This window comes from Macrobrachium nipponense, chromosome 9, assembly GCF_015104395.2.
Source record: "Macrobrachium nipponense isolate FS-2020 chromosome 9, ASM1510439v2, whole genome shotgun sequence".
Classification (NCBI taxonomy): domain Eukaryota; kingdom Metazoa; phylum Arthropoda; class Malacostraca; order Decapoda; family Palaemonidae; genus Macrobrachium; species Macrobrachium nipponense.
Genome location: NC_061110.1, coordinates 62217536 through 62238246, shown reverse-complemented (window position 1 = coordinate 62238246; position 20711 = coordinate 62217536). Strand labels below are relative to the sequence as shown.

General features: G+C 36.4%; 2 protein-coding genes across 12 annotated transcripts in view; one reads left to right on the top strand and one right to left on the bottom strand.

The window, feature by feature from the left end:
- LOC135217933 (nitrilase and fragile histidine triad fusion protein NitFhit-like) overlaps positions 1–10292 on the top strand; it is a 293936-nt gene extending 283644 nt beyond the window's left edge. For all 11 annotated transcript variants that reach the window (XM_064254028.1, XM_064254025.1, XM_064254035.1 and 8 more), the window contains one exon: positions 9950–10292. In XM_064254028.1, coding sequence (XP_064110098.1) covers positions 9950–10117 — 168 coding nt within the window. In that variant the 3' untranslated portion in view covers positions 10118–10292. The remainder of the gene's footprint in view (positions 1–9949) is intronic.
- Positions 10293–11093: 801 nt separating this feature from the next.
- The window catches only part of LOC135217935 (DNA-directed RNA polymerase II subunit RPB4-like), a 139353-nt gene continuing 129735 nt past the window's right edge, over positions 11094–20711 (bottom strand). The window contains exon 4 of the mRNA XM_064254036.1: positions 11094–12202. Within this exon, the coding sequence (XP_064110106.1) occupies positions 12124–12202 (79 nt within the window). The 3' untranslated portion in view covers positions 11094–12123. The remainder of the gene's footprint in view (positions 12203–20711) is intronic.

Below are 20711 nucleotides of genomic sequence, written 5' to 3'. Positions count from 1 at the left end.
TGCGCAATTTATGTTGTAAGGGTGTAAGGGTTCATTGCGGAAGTCGACATCAGCTGATTTTTCTCTTTTTGTTGAGCCCAAACCCGCGACTATAGGAGATTGATCGCCAAACCCAGCCTTTATGAAAGTCGCGGTCTGAAAGGGATTTTTATGGTACACGTTTATTAATATTTTCAGATAATAATAATAATAATAATAATAATAATAATAATAATAATAATAATAATAATAAATATAATATGCGAATGAAAATATCCTTTCCTTCGTCTTTTGTTTTTTTACTCGGAGAAGCTTGAGGCCAGATGGGGGAAGTGTTGCCAATTGGCAGGTCAATGAATATTATGTAATTCTCTGTCTCTGTAGTAATTCATTAATAATTTCACTCTCCTAAGTAAGGAAAACTCTTCTCTCTCTCTCATTCATAGTTAGCGGTAGATAATTTTAAATTTATCTAATTTTACCTTTACTGTTTAGAATCGTAAATGTGCTGTTCTAATATATAGATACATAACTAAGAGTTGTACGAGTCCAAATAAAAAGCCCTGCTTGTTCATGAAAAGGAATTTCAGAACAAAGAGAAAGAGACAAAATAAAGAATTTCTTAAAAACACATTGAGAACACTTCTAAAAATATATTGGTCAGAAGGGGAAAAAAGAAAGAAATAGTACGTAAGTAATCACATACTCCTATATTTTTCCAACCATTTATTTCTTTATTAAGGGTAATGTTTTAAGTTAACTTTTAAATTAAATTACTGTATAACTTTAATTTCATTTAAAAGCTAGCTTAATACTTGCATGAAGGGTTCTGGAACCTAACCTCGTGTAAGTTCTGAGTATTACTGTACACGTCTGGCGGCCAAGCAGATTTTTTTTTTTTTTTTTACAAGGACTGTGCTCATGAAAGGTGGTAAGGGCTGTACCGACTGGCAAATAGCGAACCAAGCAAATGTTACAGAACACTTGAACTGAGGGTTCTGCATAATGGCGGCCCTGCAGTAATATAAAGCAACTTGTTATTAGAAGCTAGTAGTATTAATTGATTAATGAGAGACTTCCGTAGCTCCTCATATAGTGCCCATATTAGTAATAAATTCTGTTAGAAATCTGTGTTAACTTAAACTTTTTGAAGTTTAAGTTAGTTTTGACAATTGTATATGGCTGTATTGGTAATTTTGCACTGGCTATGTGAAATTTTAATTTGAATTGTCATACCGTTCAGACTAAACTTCCATGAACTAATTTGTTTAATTAGCCCAAGCCACGGTTTTATAGGGCATTAGGTTAATGGTTCTAGAGTTGAGAATTTCCTAGAGGGTTCCTGCTTTACCTATTTTTGGTCACTGCCTGTTATAAGTTTATTAAAAACTTTTAAGGGTATAAACCATAGAAAAAAAAAGTCCTTTTCAATCTAGTTTTCTACTTTCTGTAGCTAATACCCTCCTTGTTTGATATTCGGCCATTGCTGTTTTTTAGGCAACTAGTAGCATAATCACATAGAAACGGGGTTCCTACTTATCTACTTGGGCTACATCCTGTTCTGGATTTTATCACCTTTAAGGATATATGCTACATAAGAGCTCCACTACTATTTAGCCTTTCCAATAGGCTACCGTGTCGGTATCAGTCTCTAGTCGTAAATTCTATGTTTTTATTAAGCCTAAGATACTGTTTATATCTAATCCTAAGCTATTTAGACAAAACTACCACTTAGACTTACACTTACATTATGATGTTTCTTAAGTTGTTCTCTCTTAGCCTTGTATATGATATTGCCTAATCCAGATTATTTGAGATAATTCTTAATGCAAAGGTTATATAAAAAGAGAAACTTACTAATAAGTAAAGTTTGTAAGCTCAAAGTTAGGTTAACATTTTTGTCTAGCCCATGCAGGTTGCTTATATCTACCCCTTGGCTATTTGGTCTACTACATAAAAGAGCACATTCTAATGTAAAACTTACTAATGTGAGACTTAGTATAAGTTATTGTTTAGTCCAGACACATTAAATCATTGTTCCCAATTCTAAACTAAAAATTTCTAACTGGAACTTAAAATTATGCCCTTAGCTTTCAACTTAAGACATTTTCATGATCCTCGGTAATTAAATTAGATAAGTGAAGAGCTTAAATTACGGAGTGCTGGTTTCAGTACACTATACATTAACAACCAGAAAAGGTAATGGTGTCTTGATCTGTTTCCAGTCGTCCTAAATAATATGATGGCGCATATGAGCATAACCACTTCTAGTGTGATTATTGACGTAGGTAAACTGGATTTGGCATTCGCTAAGTATAAGAGAAAGTCCCCTCTTCTCCTGAGTCCATTTATATGCCATCATGTGCTACAGTGGAATCTTGGTTTTCGTACGTAATCTGTTCCAGAACGTCTCACGAAGTCCAAAAGTTCGAAATGTACAAAACCCAAAACAGTAATTCCCATATTACCTGAAGTTAGGTTCCAGACCCCTCATGCAGTGGAAATTTTTGTGTTAAGTTTGGCATGTTCTCTAAAAATCTAATAAGTGCTTATTTCTAGAATTTGAATGCTAAATAAGGGATTTTGACGAAGGAAAAATCTATTTCTGGGCGATTGGTTCGTGTTGCCCTGTGAAATAATCCTTAAGTTCATTATTTCTAAGTAAATAACCTAATAAATACCAGAGAAAAAATAAATTCAAGAAGATGTCAGTATAACTGACTCGCTCACTCTATAAAAGAAGTGTCGGTATGGTAACAGGGGCGAGTGAAACCACTACCACGAACCACTTGCCATTTAGAACTTCCCACATCAAAATCCCCCACCTGAGAGAGCCGATCCAAAAGGAGGATGCGCCCGCTACTACTACTAATACCCACGCCAAGCGGAGTGCAGCGCCTCTAGTGGCCATCCTTTTCTAAAGATGTCCATCTTGGCCTGCAGGGTGGGTAAAAAAAAGGGTGGGTTTCACAGGGCGACATGAACCAATCGCCCAGAAATAGATTTTTCCTTCGTCAAAATCCCTTGTCTGGGCTCAGTTCGTGTCGGCCTGTGAAATAGTACCAGAGAAACAGCCAAGATGACAATGGAGGGTCTTAATGAAACAATAAAATAAAATTAGAGTATAATATAAGTGAATCAAAAGTTATGATACAAAAGTTATAACATAAAGGTACTTAAAACTAGCTTAATAAAATAAAGGAAAAGCACAGTTTAGTACAATGGTATCAAAATAAATATTCAAGAAGATTCACTAAAACTAGTTTAATATATACAAAATATACAAAAGTTATTGTGTTCTACCCTAGCATAAAAATAAGGGTAGAAACACTGAAGCACATTTATATGTACATTATGTGGATGTCCCTAGCGAAAAAATAAGGGGCAGTCCACCAATATCAACCTAGCGGCTAAGGCTAGAGGACCATGTAGAGTGAGACATGTTGGACAAGGTAGGTAGAAAGGAGACCTGGATCTTCAACTATAACTACTGTGCAGAGTCAGGGGAAACTATGTTTCCCGCTGCTACTGCTGAAAATTTTAATGATTCCAAGGACTTCAGGTAATGACGCTTGAAGACTGTCGGTGATTTCCATCCAGTATATTTCCTAAGATCATCAAAATTCATATGTTGGAAATAATTAATAGAAGTAGCTACTGCCCTGATATCATGTGCTTTTGGGAATGATTCAGGATTGGCTTGTTTAATGAAGTAAAGGATCTGCTGTCTGATTCCTTTTACTGATAAGGTGCCACCTCTTTCTCTCATAAAAAGAGGACCTGAGGATCTAGAGGGTGTCCGAGACAGAAAGGCTCTTAAGGTCATTACTGGACAGAGAGAGGGATCCTGGAGAAGAGGAATGACTTTCCAAGGTGCCCACCTTGCTAGAGGATCCTCATTTTTAGCTAAGAAACTGCGATCCGGGGAAAGCAAAACTTCTCCTGAAGGGAGAAATTCCACATGACCCTTATCTCTGGATAGAGCCGACAGTTCTGAAATTCTGGCCCCTGAGGCCAGGCTTAGTAAAAATAGCGTCTTTCTAAGTAACATTATAAATGTGCAAGACGAGTTGTCAGTGTCCGAGGCTAGTTTGAGGACGTCATTTAAAAACCATGAAACCGAAGTAGGTCTCTCAGAAGGTCAAGTCTAGCACAGGCTTTGGGAATAGACGTAAAGTAAGATTCTGTTAAGTCTATTTGTCGCCTTGTGAAATAATCCTTAAGTTCATTATAAATACATTGTAAAAGAATGGAAGGAACACACGAGTGAGAGAGACAGGAATCCAGGAGAAGGCGAACCGATCCGAAGACCAGTCGACTACTCGGAGCCAGCCGTAGCCGATGAAGAGCAAAAGCTGGGATGCTGGACTAGGGAAAAACACACTATAGCCCTAAATACCTAAACCATAGAGATAACTGGGTGACAAAGGTATGGGCTGTGAATTCCTAAATTCTAAAATAAGATGTAAATAAACAGATGAACGCATAATAAGAACCCATGAAAGGAAGAAAGACGTCCCAGTATGGAAGACTGGGAAATCTTAACAACACGAGGCGGGCTCATGGCCACCACGAGTCAACCGGGTGACCGTAAGTAACCTAAAAAACGGAAAATACTGGTCCCTGGAAGACAAAAATACAAAATCTTGACCTTTCGGGTACTTAACTTAGCCGCGGCAATAGCAGAGCGTTCCATCTCGAAGATAAATCCAAAATAGCGATCACAACACAAGAGAAGAAAAAACGTGTCTGCGATGAGCTAAAAGAAAAGGATGGCCACTAGAGGCGCTGCACTCCGCTTGGCGTGGGTATTAGTAGTAGCGGGTGCATCCTCCTTTAGGATCGGCTCTCTCAGGTGGGGGATTTTGATGTGGGAAGTTCTAAATGGCAAGTGGTTCGTGGTAGTGGTTTCACTCGCCCCTGTTACCATACCGACACTTCTTTTATAGAGTGAGCGAGTCAGTTATACTGACATCTTCTTGAATTTATTTTTTCTCTGGTATTTATTAGGTTATTTACTTAGAAATAATGAACTTAAGGATTATTTCACAGGCCGACACGAACTGAGCCCAGAAATTACCCTTATCATGCTACCCAAGTATTTAGCTAAATTTTAAATGAAATTAAAGTTACTGTAATTTCATTTAAAAGTTAGCTTAATGCATTGCCGTTAATAAAAGAAATAAATAGTTAGTAAAAATATGGGAGTGTGTGAAGATTACATAGTACTGTTTCTTGCTTTCTTCCCTTTCTGGCTGATGTATTTTTATTAGTCTTCTCAACCTCTTGTAAGAAATTCCTTATTCTGTCTCTTTCTCTTTGTTCTACAATTCCTTTTCATGAACAAACTGTTTTTTATTTGGCCTAATAGAACTCTTAGTTGAGTCTGTTTTAGAACAGTGCATTTACAGCTCTAGAAGTAAAGTTATAATTAGATCAATTTAAAATTATCTACCGTTAACTAAGAATGAGAGAGAGAGGAGGGGGGTTTTCTTACTTAAGAGAGTGAAATTATTTATGAATTATTACGGAGAGAGAGAGAGAGAGAGATAAAGAGAGAGAATTACGTAAAGATAATTGACCTTCTAAAGGGCAACACTCCCCCTACCTGTCACGTTAGCTTGACATATTTGACATCTCTGCTTCAGGTTCTCTTGGAGTTAAAAACAAAAGATGAGGGGAAAGGATATTTTCATCAGCATTTTGTAATTACAATTATATTTTTATTATCATATTAATATTTGAAAATATTAGTAAACATACATGTACCATAAAAATTCTCTTGTCAGAGAGAGAGAGAGAGAGAGAGAAAGGGGAGTTGTCCTTAAAAGTGAAATGGAAAGATTATTTTATTTTTTTCAAATAATATTACATCTATTAATAACCATAGTACATACAGGTACCATGAAAATTCTCTCATATCAGTAAGAGGGAGAGAATTATTTTTTTTTAATGTTATTCAATTTACAGATAAAAGCCTGAAAACCTATACATTGCATAAAAAATTAAACAAACACTTTTGCAGGACTTTTCAAGGATTCGAAAATGTTGTTTTTGCATTTGCGTCTGTGAAAAACTGGTGTATGATCATTCGAATCGCGTTACATTGAGGTATTACTGTAATGAGTTCAAGGCACCCATAAATGTTTTTTAAAAAATACATATAGAGAATAAACACAGTTTTACATACATAAAACAATGAAAAATAAATCTAAATGACTAATGAAATGGATGAATAAACATTTAACATTACTCATACCTTTAAGGAAGACTATTGTTAGCGTATGGAAGATGGAGAGGAGGGTAGAGGGAGGAAGGGAGGTTATTGTTTGGGAGGGGAATCCCCATCCAGGACTTCAGGTCTCCGGGGACCTACTTGGGGTTACTTCTCGTTTTTTACTGGCACTGTCTAGGGTTACTTCCCCTCTGTTTTCTACTGGCACTATTTGCTGGACCCCTGTCACACAACAAGACTGTCCAGAGACATTTGATTCTGGTGTCACTTTAAAATTTGCCTAAAGTGAAACATGGTTCACATCTTTGTTGGGATGATAATTCTCCTCAACATTTTTACAATGTTGCAAACGTTGTCCTTATTCACTGAAGTAGACACATTATGTATGCCCATTTGCTTTCTGAATTTTTCAAACCAGCCTCTGCTGGCCTTAAATTCACTAACAGCAACAGTTGTAGGCATTTTCTTACTGAAATAAGCAAGTAACTTCCTCCAACACTTTGCTACGAGCTCTTTCTTAAATTCAAGTGTTTCTCGCCTTTTTTTATAGAAGGGTTAGCACTTGGAACTTTCTTGGCACCATGATGGCTTATTTAGCTGTTGCACTCTAATGAAAAGCCACAAAATACAACAAACACAAAAGCAGAATGGGTCCTGAGAGAACCAAGGATGCTTTTATTTCGGGCACTTGGTATGGGGCCTAGTCACAAGGTGGGCCCTGGAAGGAGGGTTTCCGGGTGTACAAAATCCGAGGATAGGTGCGAAACCAAAGTAAAAATTTTGTGGGAAAAGTCTACAAAATCCAAGCTTTGACTGTATAATGTTTATTATTACAAAACAATATCCACCCACAAGACCAACTAAAAGAGAATTCTTTGACATTAGTCCAGTCACCGTGGAGCTCTGATTAGACCATGGAACAGACGAGAAAGCAACTACACTACCAAAAAAATATATTATTCTCTGTTATTTTTCTCATTTTCTTTGTTGGCAATTTCTTCTTTGGAAGATTGCTTTTTTTTCTTTTTTTGGTTCGGTGATGTAGAATGGTATTCCCAGTAATGCAGTACGTAATCATATTTACACTTGTCTGACTGATAACCATATAAATTTGGTAAGACCCTAAATGACTTACTTGCCTTAGAGAATGCAGCTCAACATTAACAGTGAAACATGTTTTCTGTGTATGCCCGAATTTCACTCATCATCAAATGCCAAACCCTTAGTAATGCAGGCATATGTAACCGAGAAAATAATGAAAACACTAAAATGCAAAGCAAGACTTACATATACATATAATATTTGAACCCCAGAAGAAATGGTAAAGCTCCTCAAAATATCTTGAAGGCAAGGGGACATGTAGCTACCCAGGACCATGTCGTGGGTTACTGCCATGTTTTGAGTATTCACCTTCTTCACCATATGCAGTTCTACTGTCTGCTATGAAATATACAGGACAGTAGTGGAATACAGGAAAAGCAAGGACTATGTAAGATGTATAAACAAACTTCTAGCTAACCATGTGTTTTGAACTTGAAATCAGTTGTATGTCAATGCAACATCATAAATGTTTTCAAGTCATCTTTCCCCTTTGTGGAATTGGATTTCCTATGCACTGCTTTTCTGACCAGCAATTTCTCATCCCTTTTCATATCATCTTCAACCCTTCTAGGTCTTTGAAATCAGTCCATTTTCAATCCTGTGTACACCATGTTTATCCTACTGATATATGTATTGCTTGTTTGACCAACTATTCCCCATCCCTTGTATTCGTATGTCCAAACCAACTCGGTCTTTAAAAATAAAATTCTTTTTCCAGCATACTGGCACCAGGCCTCTCAGCCAGTTCCTCACTCATATTACAGTTTTCCTGCTATACTCTGGCTAGGATTCTTAACATTCTATAGCCAAAACTTTTCAGGTTTCTATTTCTGCTATATAGAGTAAGTACAGTGTAAGATTTGCATATCAATTGTATATCAGCTTACTCTTCTAATGGCACATTTTTATTTACCATTAGTCTTACCATTTCTTCATTTTCATCCACCTTGCAGCTACTCTTTATTTTGGTGCTCTCTAAACTCCTGCGTCACAGCCCTGTTTCCAGTATAATAGAAATGCTCTTTTCTTTAACTTGCCCATCTACTATCATAAAAGGGTTTGCAATTCCCATCCCACTTCACTCCATGTATATCTTTGTATTTATGAGTATCTCCTGTGACACCATCTGTATCTTTGGCACAGTCCAGAGTTCGCCCATGCGCCTTTCACATAACTTTTCCATATGCTTCCTTACCACAGTAAACATGACTGTTGTTTTCCTTATGTTGATTTTCAGTTCTCTCATCTCCAGCCACTCTTCCACCTTTATAACATTTCCACCATTTCCTTATTTATTTTCTGTCAGCACTAGGGCATCTGCACTCCTTTCAAAACTATGATAAGCAGCAAAGGACTCAACACTAATCATTGATGGATACCAACAGTGACTCAAATACTTCAAATACACCTGCCTATGGCCCCACTCTAGATCTAATGTAACAGCACCTTCTTAATGAGTCTTTCATGTCCCATCTCCTTTTGTAATGCTCATTTAATTAGGTTTCTTGGTAATTTGCCAAATGGTTTTTCAAGATCCACAGCACATACAAGGTGTAATTCTTTCCTCCTTGCATGGCATTTTTAAAGTAGTTGCTTCTGTTGTTGATCTTTCTAGCATAAAGCCAAACAGACAGTTATTGATTTATCTGTACTTGTAGTTGGTTGGCTAACGAGCCAAACACCCACAGAGGTACTCCCAACAGATGAAGTGGAGCCCTCAACTCTTGAATCTAATTATGGCACTTTCCCTTTGCTGAGAGTCTGGTATATTCAGTGGTACAGTAGCTTATACATCAGACAACTGAACACATAAGCTTTCCTACTTTGTTGTCAAAATCCCAATCAGTGGGCTATAGCACACTGAGTTGATGGCCAGTCAATAGCTAGTCCCGAGCGCCACAGTGGCGTGGTCAGTATGGTGTTGGCGAGCTACCTCAGTGGCTGCGAGTTAGAATCTCGGGCATTCCATTGAGGGGTGAGAGATGTGCATTTCTGCTTGAAAGAAGTTCACTCTCGACATAAAGCCGTTGGCCCTGTTGCTGAACAACCACTGGTTCCATGCAACATAAAGACAAAGACACCATACAAGCAAACAATCAAAACAACTATCCCTAGCCCAGAGAAAATTGGGTAGGTGAAGTTGGATCCAAAAATTACAATTAAGGAGCTTAATAATTGTAATACGTACTAGAAACAAATACAAAACTACTAAATACTTCATACTGCACATGCACTCTAGGCATGGAACAAGATTAGAAAGTAAGTATACTCTACTAATTCAGCTTGTCCATCCATAAACATGAAACACAAGGTCTGCCTCTTGAATTTTAACAATATCTTTTAGAGGGGTTTTGCCTCAGTTTCTTTCAGATATTTAAAGTTTCAGAAACTTTAGGAGCTTTGGCAGTGCTTATTTGAAATACAATGTTCAAATGGCACATCTGCAGCTCCACTTAACTTTTTTTAAATTGATCGCAAAAACCGTTTTCTTAGACTGGATGGCTCTGTAGTGCAGATTTCTTTACCATACTTTTTAAGACCATTTAATGATGTACAGAAAAGCAACATGTAAATTTTATTTTTCTCCTCTACCATTTATTAGAGTCCTTCAACTCATTCCAGTATTTCTTTCAGCATCTTCAAATACATGTTATTCCCAGGGTCGAAGGAGACTTACCTTGCAGTGATGATATTTATGGTGCTGTTGAACACATTCATCTGCAGTCAAGAGATTGGTTAGAATCAGAGCAGTTGCTGTTACTTGCAGACACATTGAGAAATGAAATTTTCAAAAGTGAATGAATAACCTTTAAACTTTTTTCTTATATTCACCTTATTTCCCATTTTATGTAAAAATAAACAGTAATGTGTACTGGTAATTAATAAATGTTTACATATAGTATATATAATATATATATCAAAACTGCATTCATAATTGTCATTTGAAACAAATGATTAAACCTTTGAATGAAATGTTTCTTTTTTGTATTTTTTTTCCTATCTAACTAAAACCTTACAGTATGAAGTCAACAGATTTTTTGCAGGTGTAGCTTTCTGGTTTGGCCATGTTGATTAAAAAAAAAAAACCTACTAGTGAAAGCAAAAGTACTTTGTTTGAAAATATTGTACCTCCAGGTGCATGACATTTTTGTCATACAGTATGAACAAATATTAAAAAAGTAACAAAAAATAACTGAAAATCCTGAATCGCAAACCACCTTTTTAAAGGTCAATGCCCACAACAGAATTTTGTGATATTGTATCAGACAAGGCTATTTCACAGTTTGCATTTGTGAGAAAGATTTGTTTACCTTTTACATCTGTTATGATTGTGATGTTACAATCATTAAGTTAGGTTGGTTGTGAATATCTATATTGTACAAAACATTTATCTTTGCATCTTTTCTGTATATAAATGCTTTGCATTTGTGCAACACATTGATTTTACAAAAAAAATATTATTCACTCAATGTAAATATAGTCTACTTTTATTCTCTAAACTGTTTACCTAGTGTTTGAAACAGTTTGTTAACAGACAGTCATAGCCTCAAAGTCTATAACTGAAAGTTGAGGTAATAATTATTACCTCTCCCAGTTGTCATATTTTGGCATCTAATGGTAAGGAATTAAGTGGAGGAGAAAGCCTTGTGCTACAAGATTAAGAAACTGAGAAAGAGATAGAAATATGAATGAATTAGTTTCTTACTAAATCATTCAAATGTCTAAATGAACATTTGGAGAGAAGGGGAAAGAACAGCAGGACCAACAGTAAAATAAATTGGCAAATGAAACTTCTTTTTATTGGCATTTGACACTTGAGCCACTTTTTTTTTAGCTTTCATCACAGCTAAGACAAATCAAACTAATATTTCAGGAGTTGAAGGTAAAATAATTACTAAATATTAACTATAAATGATAAATCACTGTTAGTAGTTTTTCCTTAAAAACACACTCCCCTTCTATCAGTCTAGTGCAAAAAAAATCCCTCATTCAAATACCAGTTGGCTTTGGGCATACAGTCTTGAGTTATGTTTTTTTCATTCTCTGGACCTTATGGGATAAATAACAAAAATAACCAATTTATTTACTTTTCCATTCTTCTTGATTTCTCTTAGTAAAGTGTAAATAATCATGTTGAATAGGGTAGTAACAGGATTTTTAAAAAATTCTTTCAAATTATATATTGTACTGGAGGTAAATCAGATCAATGATGTGATGTATGATTAAATAAAACTTAGTACATCCTAACATGATAATAAATAGCAATAAGCTTACTTCACCTCAATACCACAAAGATAGCATATTTCCAAGGCTAATTGTGCTTTCATGTCGCTGTGTCTAAAAGTAAGAAAAATCACACAAAATTAACACAGGATAAAACTGCAGAGCATACTGAGCTTCAATAGCACCGCAATGCTAAAAAAACTTGATATATAAACTAAAGTTAAAATGTCAATAAGTGAAATATGTAAAGAAAATTACAAACGAATCTTGGCTTCTAACCAGGTTAGATTACATTAGGGTAACTCAAGAATGAAATTTATTTACATTTTGGAAAATAAAGATCAGGTGCAATGAAGACCTCAGCACAAACAACAGCTAAGGGAGAATTTTATTAAGGAAAAACCTCAATGGACCCTCAAGTATATGCTTATACAAATTATGTAAACAATACACAGATTTGAAGAAATACAAACCAAACATTTGCACATGATTTTTAAAAACTAGGTTCATACAACATTCAATGTATACCCATTTCAGTAAGACACCATCAAAGTTGAAGACAGAATAGTAGTTGGTAGAAAACTTCAGTACTGAAAACTTCTCTGTGTAGCCATATCTTCCAGTAAGATCCTCAGTTCTTCATCTTCAAACCGCCCTTCCAAACTGAACAAATCAAAATGTAGTTTACTTTCGTAAGGTTAATCTTTGCACAAAATGATAAAAATATTAAAATGTACAACCTTTAGATTAAAAAACAAGGGATACACAGTCCCCAATTGTTCACATAAACCCGAGCTTGCAACATGATACACTGTAATAATGAATTACGTAGTTCTTAGGAGATCCATGTTAATGGTGAAATGTGCATCAAGTCACAATTTACAAGAAATTTTGTATGCTCTTAATGTCAAGTGACATTTTACCTTTACAACATCATGGAATAAAAGTTTAGTGAACTTGAATTGATTACATGTAAGGCAGTCCCTGGGTTACATCAGGCTCGGGTTAAGTCGTTCTGGACTTAGGGCGCTTGCATCATGGCTCTATTAATCTGCTTTACAGCAATGCTGTAATCCGTACTTACAGCTCCGTTGGTATTTATTCCCATTATAATTGCAATGATTCGGGGTGAAGGCAATTTTCGGCTCACAATGCCCTGCCGGGAACAGAACCCCTATCGTAACCCGGGGATGACTGTATTAGTATTTGACATGCTGCAGTGTTGAATATTCTCTGTACAGTAAAACCTTGCTTTTACGGGCCCAGAACCAATGGACATCTCATTTAACGGACAGAGTCCAGCCAAAGGTAGTGACAGCTGTTGTTTGCATCTATTCAAGCACTAACCTCAGCAATTGAGTGAAGTTGGAACTTACCGCACAATTCCATGTATAAGACGACCTTTAGATTAGACGAGGTAAGAAATTAGGGCAAATTTTCATGAACTTATCTCTTATTTGTAGTAAACGACAATTGTTAAACTAAAAAAACCATCTGTGTATAGGCTAGCTTTTGCATACATCAGGTACTTATGAAATACTGGTTATGTAAAGATGTTATTAAAAATGCTGTTTTACTTACTGGATCATTAGAAATTCAAAATACATACATGTAAAGTAATTCAAAATACATGAAATTACAAAGCTGATTCTATATCATGTTCTTCCTTCACGTCGCCTAAAAGGGAAATATTGTTTAGTTTACATCTCACTGCCAATCAAAAACCCTTAACAATACGATAATGTACAATAATTATCATACATAATTATAGTTTGTATGACTGATTGTGCAAAAGTTATTTACCACCAAAATGACAATGAATTTTTAATGAAAAATGAATATGTTATCCTAAATGTCATTACTACTGTAATTACACTACCATTAAAACTGCTGAAGGTTGATTTCACTGATAAGGAATTATTCCTTGAATAGGCTATTTATTATGAAGATATACCAACAATATATAAGATAAAAATGGTTTGTTTACGTTTCATTGCCAATCACAAATAATAATAGGATAATATATGATAACACTGGCCTGCATTTCAAAACTTTTCTACAAAGGTCAAGGGGTTTCCAACTGATTTAGGACCCCTTTTGCTTGCTAAATTAAAAAAATATAGTTAATTTTCCTGGGTCAGGTTTGGTTACTAAGATATATTCTATTTCTATTCCACCATATCTTTCCAAAATATCCCATCCAAGCATTTATGGGCTTTGTTTTTGCAAAATCGGGTCATGGGTAACCTTTAATAATTATTTTTATTTCACTTTTCAGGTCTAGATATGTATAAAAATGGATTGGAAGTGTAAAAACCATCCTAAAAGATTCTGTGACATCTGCGGACATGTGGTTATTCCAGACCATCAAGCAAAAATCACAGTTTTTGTGAAGACGGCATATCAGGCTTACTTGGAATCAAACTAGGGGGCAAGGATACGCCATTTGCTCCCCATATCTGCTGCAAAACATGTGAAGAGAACTTACAGGATTGGAGGAACAAGAAAAGGAAGCGTATGCCATTTGGTGTCCCAATGGTGTGGAGGGAAGGGAAAGATCATGTTACCAACTGCTACTTTTGCATGACAAATCTAAAAGGCATCATTCTCAAGAACAAGCACCATGTTCAATTCCCTGATGTTCCTTCTGCCATAGCGCCAGTCCCCAATGGCCCTGATCTTCCTGTTCCTGAGCCAAATGTTACCATGGAATCAAGTCTAGTTCTGATTCTGAATCTAGTGACATGATTGATACAGCCGAATGTGGTACATACAGGCCAGAAGAGGACGACCAACTGGTGCCTTTGACCCAAGCTGAATGCAATGACCTGAAACGAGACCTTAACCTTTCCAAAGTGTCTGCCCAGCTACTGGGTTCTCATCTTCGAGAGCAACGTCTACTGGCACCAGGAACATTTCATTGGTATCAGGACTGTGAGAGAATTTAGAAAATTCTTCACGTTTGATGAAGCATCTTCACAGGTCTACTGTAACAATATTGCTGACCTGATTGAATTACTTGGTCTGAAGTATGATGCTATGGAATGGAGATTTTTCATCGACTCATCTAGAGGCAGTTCTTCGGAATAATGGAAATAAGCTTTCATCGATCCCTGTTGGGCACTCAGTTGAAATGAAAGAATCCCACAAAATCATGAAATGTTTGTTATCTGCTCCGAACTACCAGGAACATGAATGGTTGATCTGTGGAGATCTGAAAGTTGTTAGACTCATCCTAGGACTTTAAGGTGGTTACAGAAACTATCCAAGCTTTCTGTGCTTATGGGATAGCCGTGCTGATGACCAGCATTATGTCAGACAAGAGTGGCCATCACAACAAGGATTATAACCTGGGTCACACAACGTTTTGTCCCACCCTCTGGTTGAACCAAGCAAGATATTGCTTCCACCCCTCCACATCAAACTCAGTCTCATGAAGAACTTTGTAAAGGTATTGAACAGCAAAGATAGAGGATTTGCTTTCCTCCATCAGAAGTTTCTATAAAAAAGCATGGAGAAACTTAAGGCAGGTATATTTGATGGTCCTCAAATAAGGGAACTCATCAAGGACACTAGTTTTGATGATGCACTGAATCCTGCTAGACTCTCTCCCTGGTTGTCCCTTAAGTCAGTCACTGCAAACTTCCATGGCAACTACAGAAGTTTCCAGTATCAAAAGATGGTTGAAGAGTTATTGAAAAATTTCCGTCAACTTTGTTCACAGATGTCAGTGAAAATGCACTTCCTCCGGTCTCATCTGGACTATTTTCCAGAGAATTGTGGAGACTTCAGTGAAGAACAGGGTGAGTGCCAATGGAATGTCAACTTTCTGGCCGACTACTGCTGGTGCCTGAAGAGGGATGTGGAATCTGCTCAGCATAAATGGATGTCCCTCAAGAGACCATTCATCCATAAGTACAGGCGGTCCCCGGGTTACGACGGGTCCGGCTTACGACGTTCCGAGGTTACGACGCCTTTTCTTAAATATTCATTGAAAAATCCGCCCTGGGTTACAACGCTTGTTCCGAGGTTACGACGCTGACACTTCCGACGCTCCGAGTTTACGACGCTTTTAAAAAACACATACTATGATAAGATAAGAATCCTTTATAGTTTAGCACAGTTTCTCTCTCTCTCTCTCTCGCTCTACTCTCTCTCTCTCTCTATACTACAAAGATGTATGTTTTTTAGTATGATAAATAAATGATTTAATATTTTCAAATATTAATATTAATTTATACAGCAATAATATCAATTCATTAAAGAAAATACTATAATGAATTAGTAAGATTTTAGCTTATATTTAAAAAATTATGGAAGAATGAAGGAAATCCCAGTCTTCTTCAAGTAACTTCCAGTAACCTTTTCTCGAGATTCAGGTACTAAAACTGTCAGATATATCAAGTTCTGTGACAGCCGGGGAAAATCTGGGGGAAGAGCTGCAGTGTTGCAATCAGGTGGTCCTGACATTTTCCCCCCTCTCTCTCTCTCTCTCTCTCTCTCTCTCATTTACTGAGACTCGAGATTTTTTATGTACTTGTACTATTTGTTTTTAATACTTTCAAATAATAATAATAATAATAACTGTAATTACAAAATTCATATGCGATAGTATTTTAAAGAAATACAATACGTACTAATCTATCCATGTCACTTTTAATTAAGGTTAACTCTCTCTCTCTCTCTCTCTCTCTCTCTCTCTCTCTCTCTCTCTCTCTCTCTCTCTCTCTCTCTCTCTCTCTCTTCTTTTGCCACACAAGATAATAATGGGTCATAGTGGTAACTCACTCCCTCTCTTTCGCTGGAAGCGTTATAAGTATTTTTTGAGAGAACAGAGAGAGATAAACACTCTCTCTCTCTCTCTCTCTCTCTCTTTTACCGAGATGAAAAAATTTTTATGGTACTAGTATGTAAAATGTTTATTGATAATTTCAGTTATTTAATTAATAATAATAATAAAACTTTAATCACAAAATTCATAATGGTCGTATTTTAAAGAGATGAAAATGACCTTTCCATTTCACTTGTAAGGATAATTCCTCTTTCTTACTGAGATGAAAGAATTTTTATGGTAGATGCACATGTTTATTATATTTTAAAATAATAATAATAATAATAATAATAATAGAAGTAGTAATAATACGATAACTAATTTCAAAAGAAAATTCTTCCCTTTGTCTTTTTCTGTATCAATTTCCCCACCTCAACTCGAGTGACACTCGAGCTTAACAATGCCATACAATGGTCAACGAATTAATGGTTTTTTGTAATGTCTCTCTCTCGCTCTGCTCTCTCTCTCTCTCTCTCTCTCTCTCTATCTCTCTCCTCTCTCTCTCTCTTTCTGAGATGAGATCCTTTTCATGGACGTGTATGTAATAAGTTTTTATCATTAATATTTTCCAATAATAATACTATAAGTACAAAATTCATATCTGAGTATTTAAACTACAATAATCATTCCATTTCTCTCTTTTAAATACTGTAAGGACAACTCTCTCTCTCTCTCTCTTCTCTCGGTCTCTCTCTCTCTCTCTCTCTCTCTCTCTCTCTCTCTCTCTCTCTCTCTCTCCAAGATACTTGTCATACATTTGGTGTTTCTATTTCTTCCTTTATCTCTCTCGCTCTCAGCAAAAGAATTGATGGACAGACAAACATAATTGCACAGTCCTCTCTTTCTCTCTTCTCTGGAGAAATATATGTATTTATGGGAGGGGGAAAAAGTTGCCTACAGACATTCATTTCTCTCTCTCTCTCTCTCTCTCTCTCTCTCTCTCTCTCTTCTCTCTCTCTCTCTCTCTCTCTTCTCTCTCTCTCTCTCTCTCTCTCTCTCTCTTGTATTTAATGAAAATATACAGTAATTTGTGAATACACAGTGTTGCACATGAAAAAAGTAAATTAGTGATAATTTTAGAGATACGGCCCTAAGAAAAATTGCAAATTAGTAGTGAAATTTTCCCTGTGGACATGTTTTCAAGAAAGTCGTTCCGGCTTACTACGATTTTCGGGTTACGATGCGTCTTAAGAACGGAACCCCCGTCGTAACCCGGGGACCACCTGTAGCTTCTTTAGTTCATTATACTCTACTTGCTATCTATTCCAAATATTTTGTAAGCCTTCTGTGAATAAATCAATCTAATATTTCTATACTGTGTTTCATTCACCTACAAATAGATCGGAATTTAGGATATTTTTCATGTGTTAATATTTCATTAACTTGATCTGATTGAGTAAAAATGTGCATGATTTTTGGATTCAGTAAAAAACCTGGCCTAAAATAAGGTATTATTTGTTAGACCTTGAAAACAGCGCAGGCCAGTGTAATTAACATTATTATGATCATTATTGTTCTAAACAGTTTTTACCACCAAAATTTTAGTGAAAAATTAATATTATGTTATCCTAAATGTTATTACTACCATTAAAATTTCTGAAACATTACCGACATATAAAGTTTGCTGTGAACGCAACCACAACTCCATGCTTACATTTCGTCAGCTGGCCTCGCATTGAGAAAAGTTGATTTCATTGATATGGAATTATTTCATGACCAGGCCATTTATTATGAAGATATATCAACAATATATAAGGTAAAAATGGGTTTATTACCTTTATTATTAGTTTATATCATGTTCAGGATTTTAAGCCAGGACCAAGAAAAAGTAATACTCTTTTCTAAAAGCAGTTCAAACTTTCAAGTTGCCCATCAGAACTGAAAGCCTCCGTTCTCTCAAAACCATCTCTATTCCTATTGGCTGCCTTGGAATTAATCTCCAAAGGTGTCTTGAATGGGGTTGGAGCACCTCTAGGCCGAGATTTTAAAAGGACGAGGCCACAGTAGCTCTCCCTCAGAAATTCCAGATGCGTCCTAGAACTCAGACGCCTCTTACCTACAGAACACCACTTTCCCCCCCACTCTTCTTTTTTTGACTCCCCTGCTTCCTTTGGGGATCCCACACATGTTCTTTAACCTTCCATATTGCCCAGGTTGATCAGCAGATGAGAAGACAACAAGACCTAGGATTTCCAGGTACTGTGAGAGCAATTACTAGTGCAGTCAGTGAATCATTCTTGGCTCTTGTCTGTATTTCGTTTCATTCTTCCAAGGCAACTCCCTCCCCTTCTTGGCTCAGCTTCTTACTCCCCAATTTTGGTTCAATGCTGTGATTAATACCCCTTGTGATGGTAGTAATATTGCACATCCCCCCAGTTAATCAAGCAACATATGCCCCCTTGAGTGAGCTTTAATATGCAATGCTAAGACCAAGTAATGTGTAATCGTTTCCCACATGTCCATCACCTTAATACTGATGCTAGAATGGAATTTCTTTACTGACAATTATTGTGCCTGATTGCGAGAGGAAAATTGGGAACCCTTGGAAATGACGCTTGCATTTAAATAACCCGTTTTGCGCAAATCATATCTCTGAGTCTGGGTCATTTCCCAGCCACGTGTTTCCAGTGGACCTGCAATCAACCACCTTCCATTAATTTCCGGACCTACATGTAATTTAAATGTAAATATAGTTCATTTAAACTAAGGGCCAGAGCTTTATATAAATTCCTCCTTTCAGTAATATCGGCTTTCAGCCCAAGATTTTTGTTTGTATTACCTCACGTCCCTCCAGACAAGGCCATTTTAAGAGTGCCAGTAAGTCACATAAATATATTTTCACTGAGGGAACAAGCAGTTCATTACAAAATGGCGACCTTTTCCAGTTTCATGAGAAAATTAATTTTCATTTTCCAGTTGTAGTGATCGTTAAACTGTTATCACTTAGAGAAATGAATCTGAATTCCTTTTAATATTTTTTAGCAAGCGCAAAACAAGGTTTCCCAAATCTCCACAACAGGTAAAGGGTAAATTCTTATTTTTCTTTCTCATTATTTGTGTACAATTAGGGATTCTAGTTAGGGGTGAAAAAAATCTGACTCCCATTAAGAATAGCAATAGGAAGATTTTAGAACCAACCATGTGCATGCTGATAACCTAGAGAGAGAGAGAGAGAGAGGTTTTAACCTTAGCTTCTTTTTTGTTAATGTGCTATTGCATGAAGCACAGAGATTCCGTAGCTATGCTTTTAAAAAGAATCCATGCCCTTTCATTGTTGCCTGAGCGCTGCTCTCTCTCTCTCTCTCTCTCTCTCTCTCTCTCTCTCTCTTGCATGTCTAGGCAGGATAGGGAGAATTAAAATCCTTTTACATGAGTAGTGTTCCTGGAGAAATCCCTGGCCACATGTCCAATCAAGTCCTATCGCACTGTTTATGAAAAAGAAAAGTAAGAGTAAATCCTATCGCACTGTTTATGAAAAAGAAAAGTAAGAGTAAATAAGTTAAAACAAAAAAGAGAAAAAAGTTAGCATAAATTCATTTAACGTTAGAATAAGCGACAAAGAAAATCAACGGTCAGCGCTTCCATTCTGTGTAAAGAGAGACCATCAAAGCAGATATATAATTTACTGTCTTTGTAAACAAAAAGGGAAGCTACTTAAGGGCACTTGTTGGTTTGCCCGTATTAACCTTTCCCTAAATTCCCCTAACCCGGGCTTGGATTATGGCCAGGTAAAATAAAGTTGCAAAAAGGGTACGGTATAACGGAGTTCTGTGGAGTCGGTAGTTACACAGCGAACAGAGAAAATTTTTATTCTGGTTCTTCCTCTTCCCTTTAGTTGTTTACAATGCCAGCGTAAATTGAGATTTCTGAGCATTGCCAACTAACGTTGAAAGGGTAAGACAGGCCAAGGATTTGCATTGGTAAAAAAAGAATTTTTTTTTCTTTACCCCCTTTCCTCTTCATCCTCAAGACAAAGGAAACCCCATATACAGTGTTACCTGTATTCGCAGGAGATGTGTACCAGACACCCATGCGAATAGCTCAAACCCACGAATAGTTAGAACTCCCCTCTAAAAATACCTATATCTGCCTATCTTGAAAGTTCAAATACCAAATGTCTACTTAAAGTATTATCCAACATCAAATATACCATTGAACTGGTATTATTAATATCATTTTAAAGTCATCTTAAACATTTTACCATTAGAAATATATAAACAGCCAATAGCCGAGAGAGAGAGAGAGAGAGAGAGAGAATAACTCCTTACGATGTCAATAGATTGAAATGAACGTCTTTAGGCAACTTTTTTCTTCTCCCATAAATACATATATTTCTCCAGA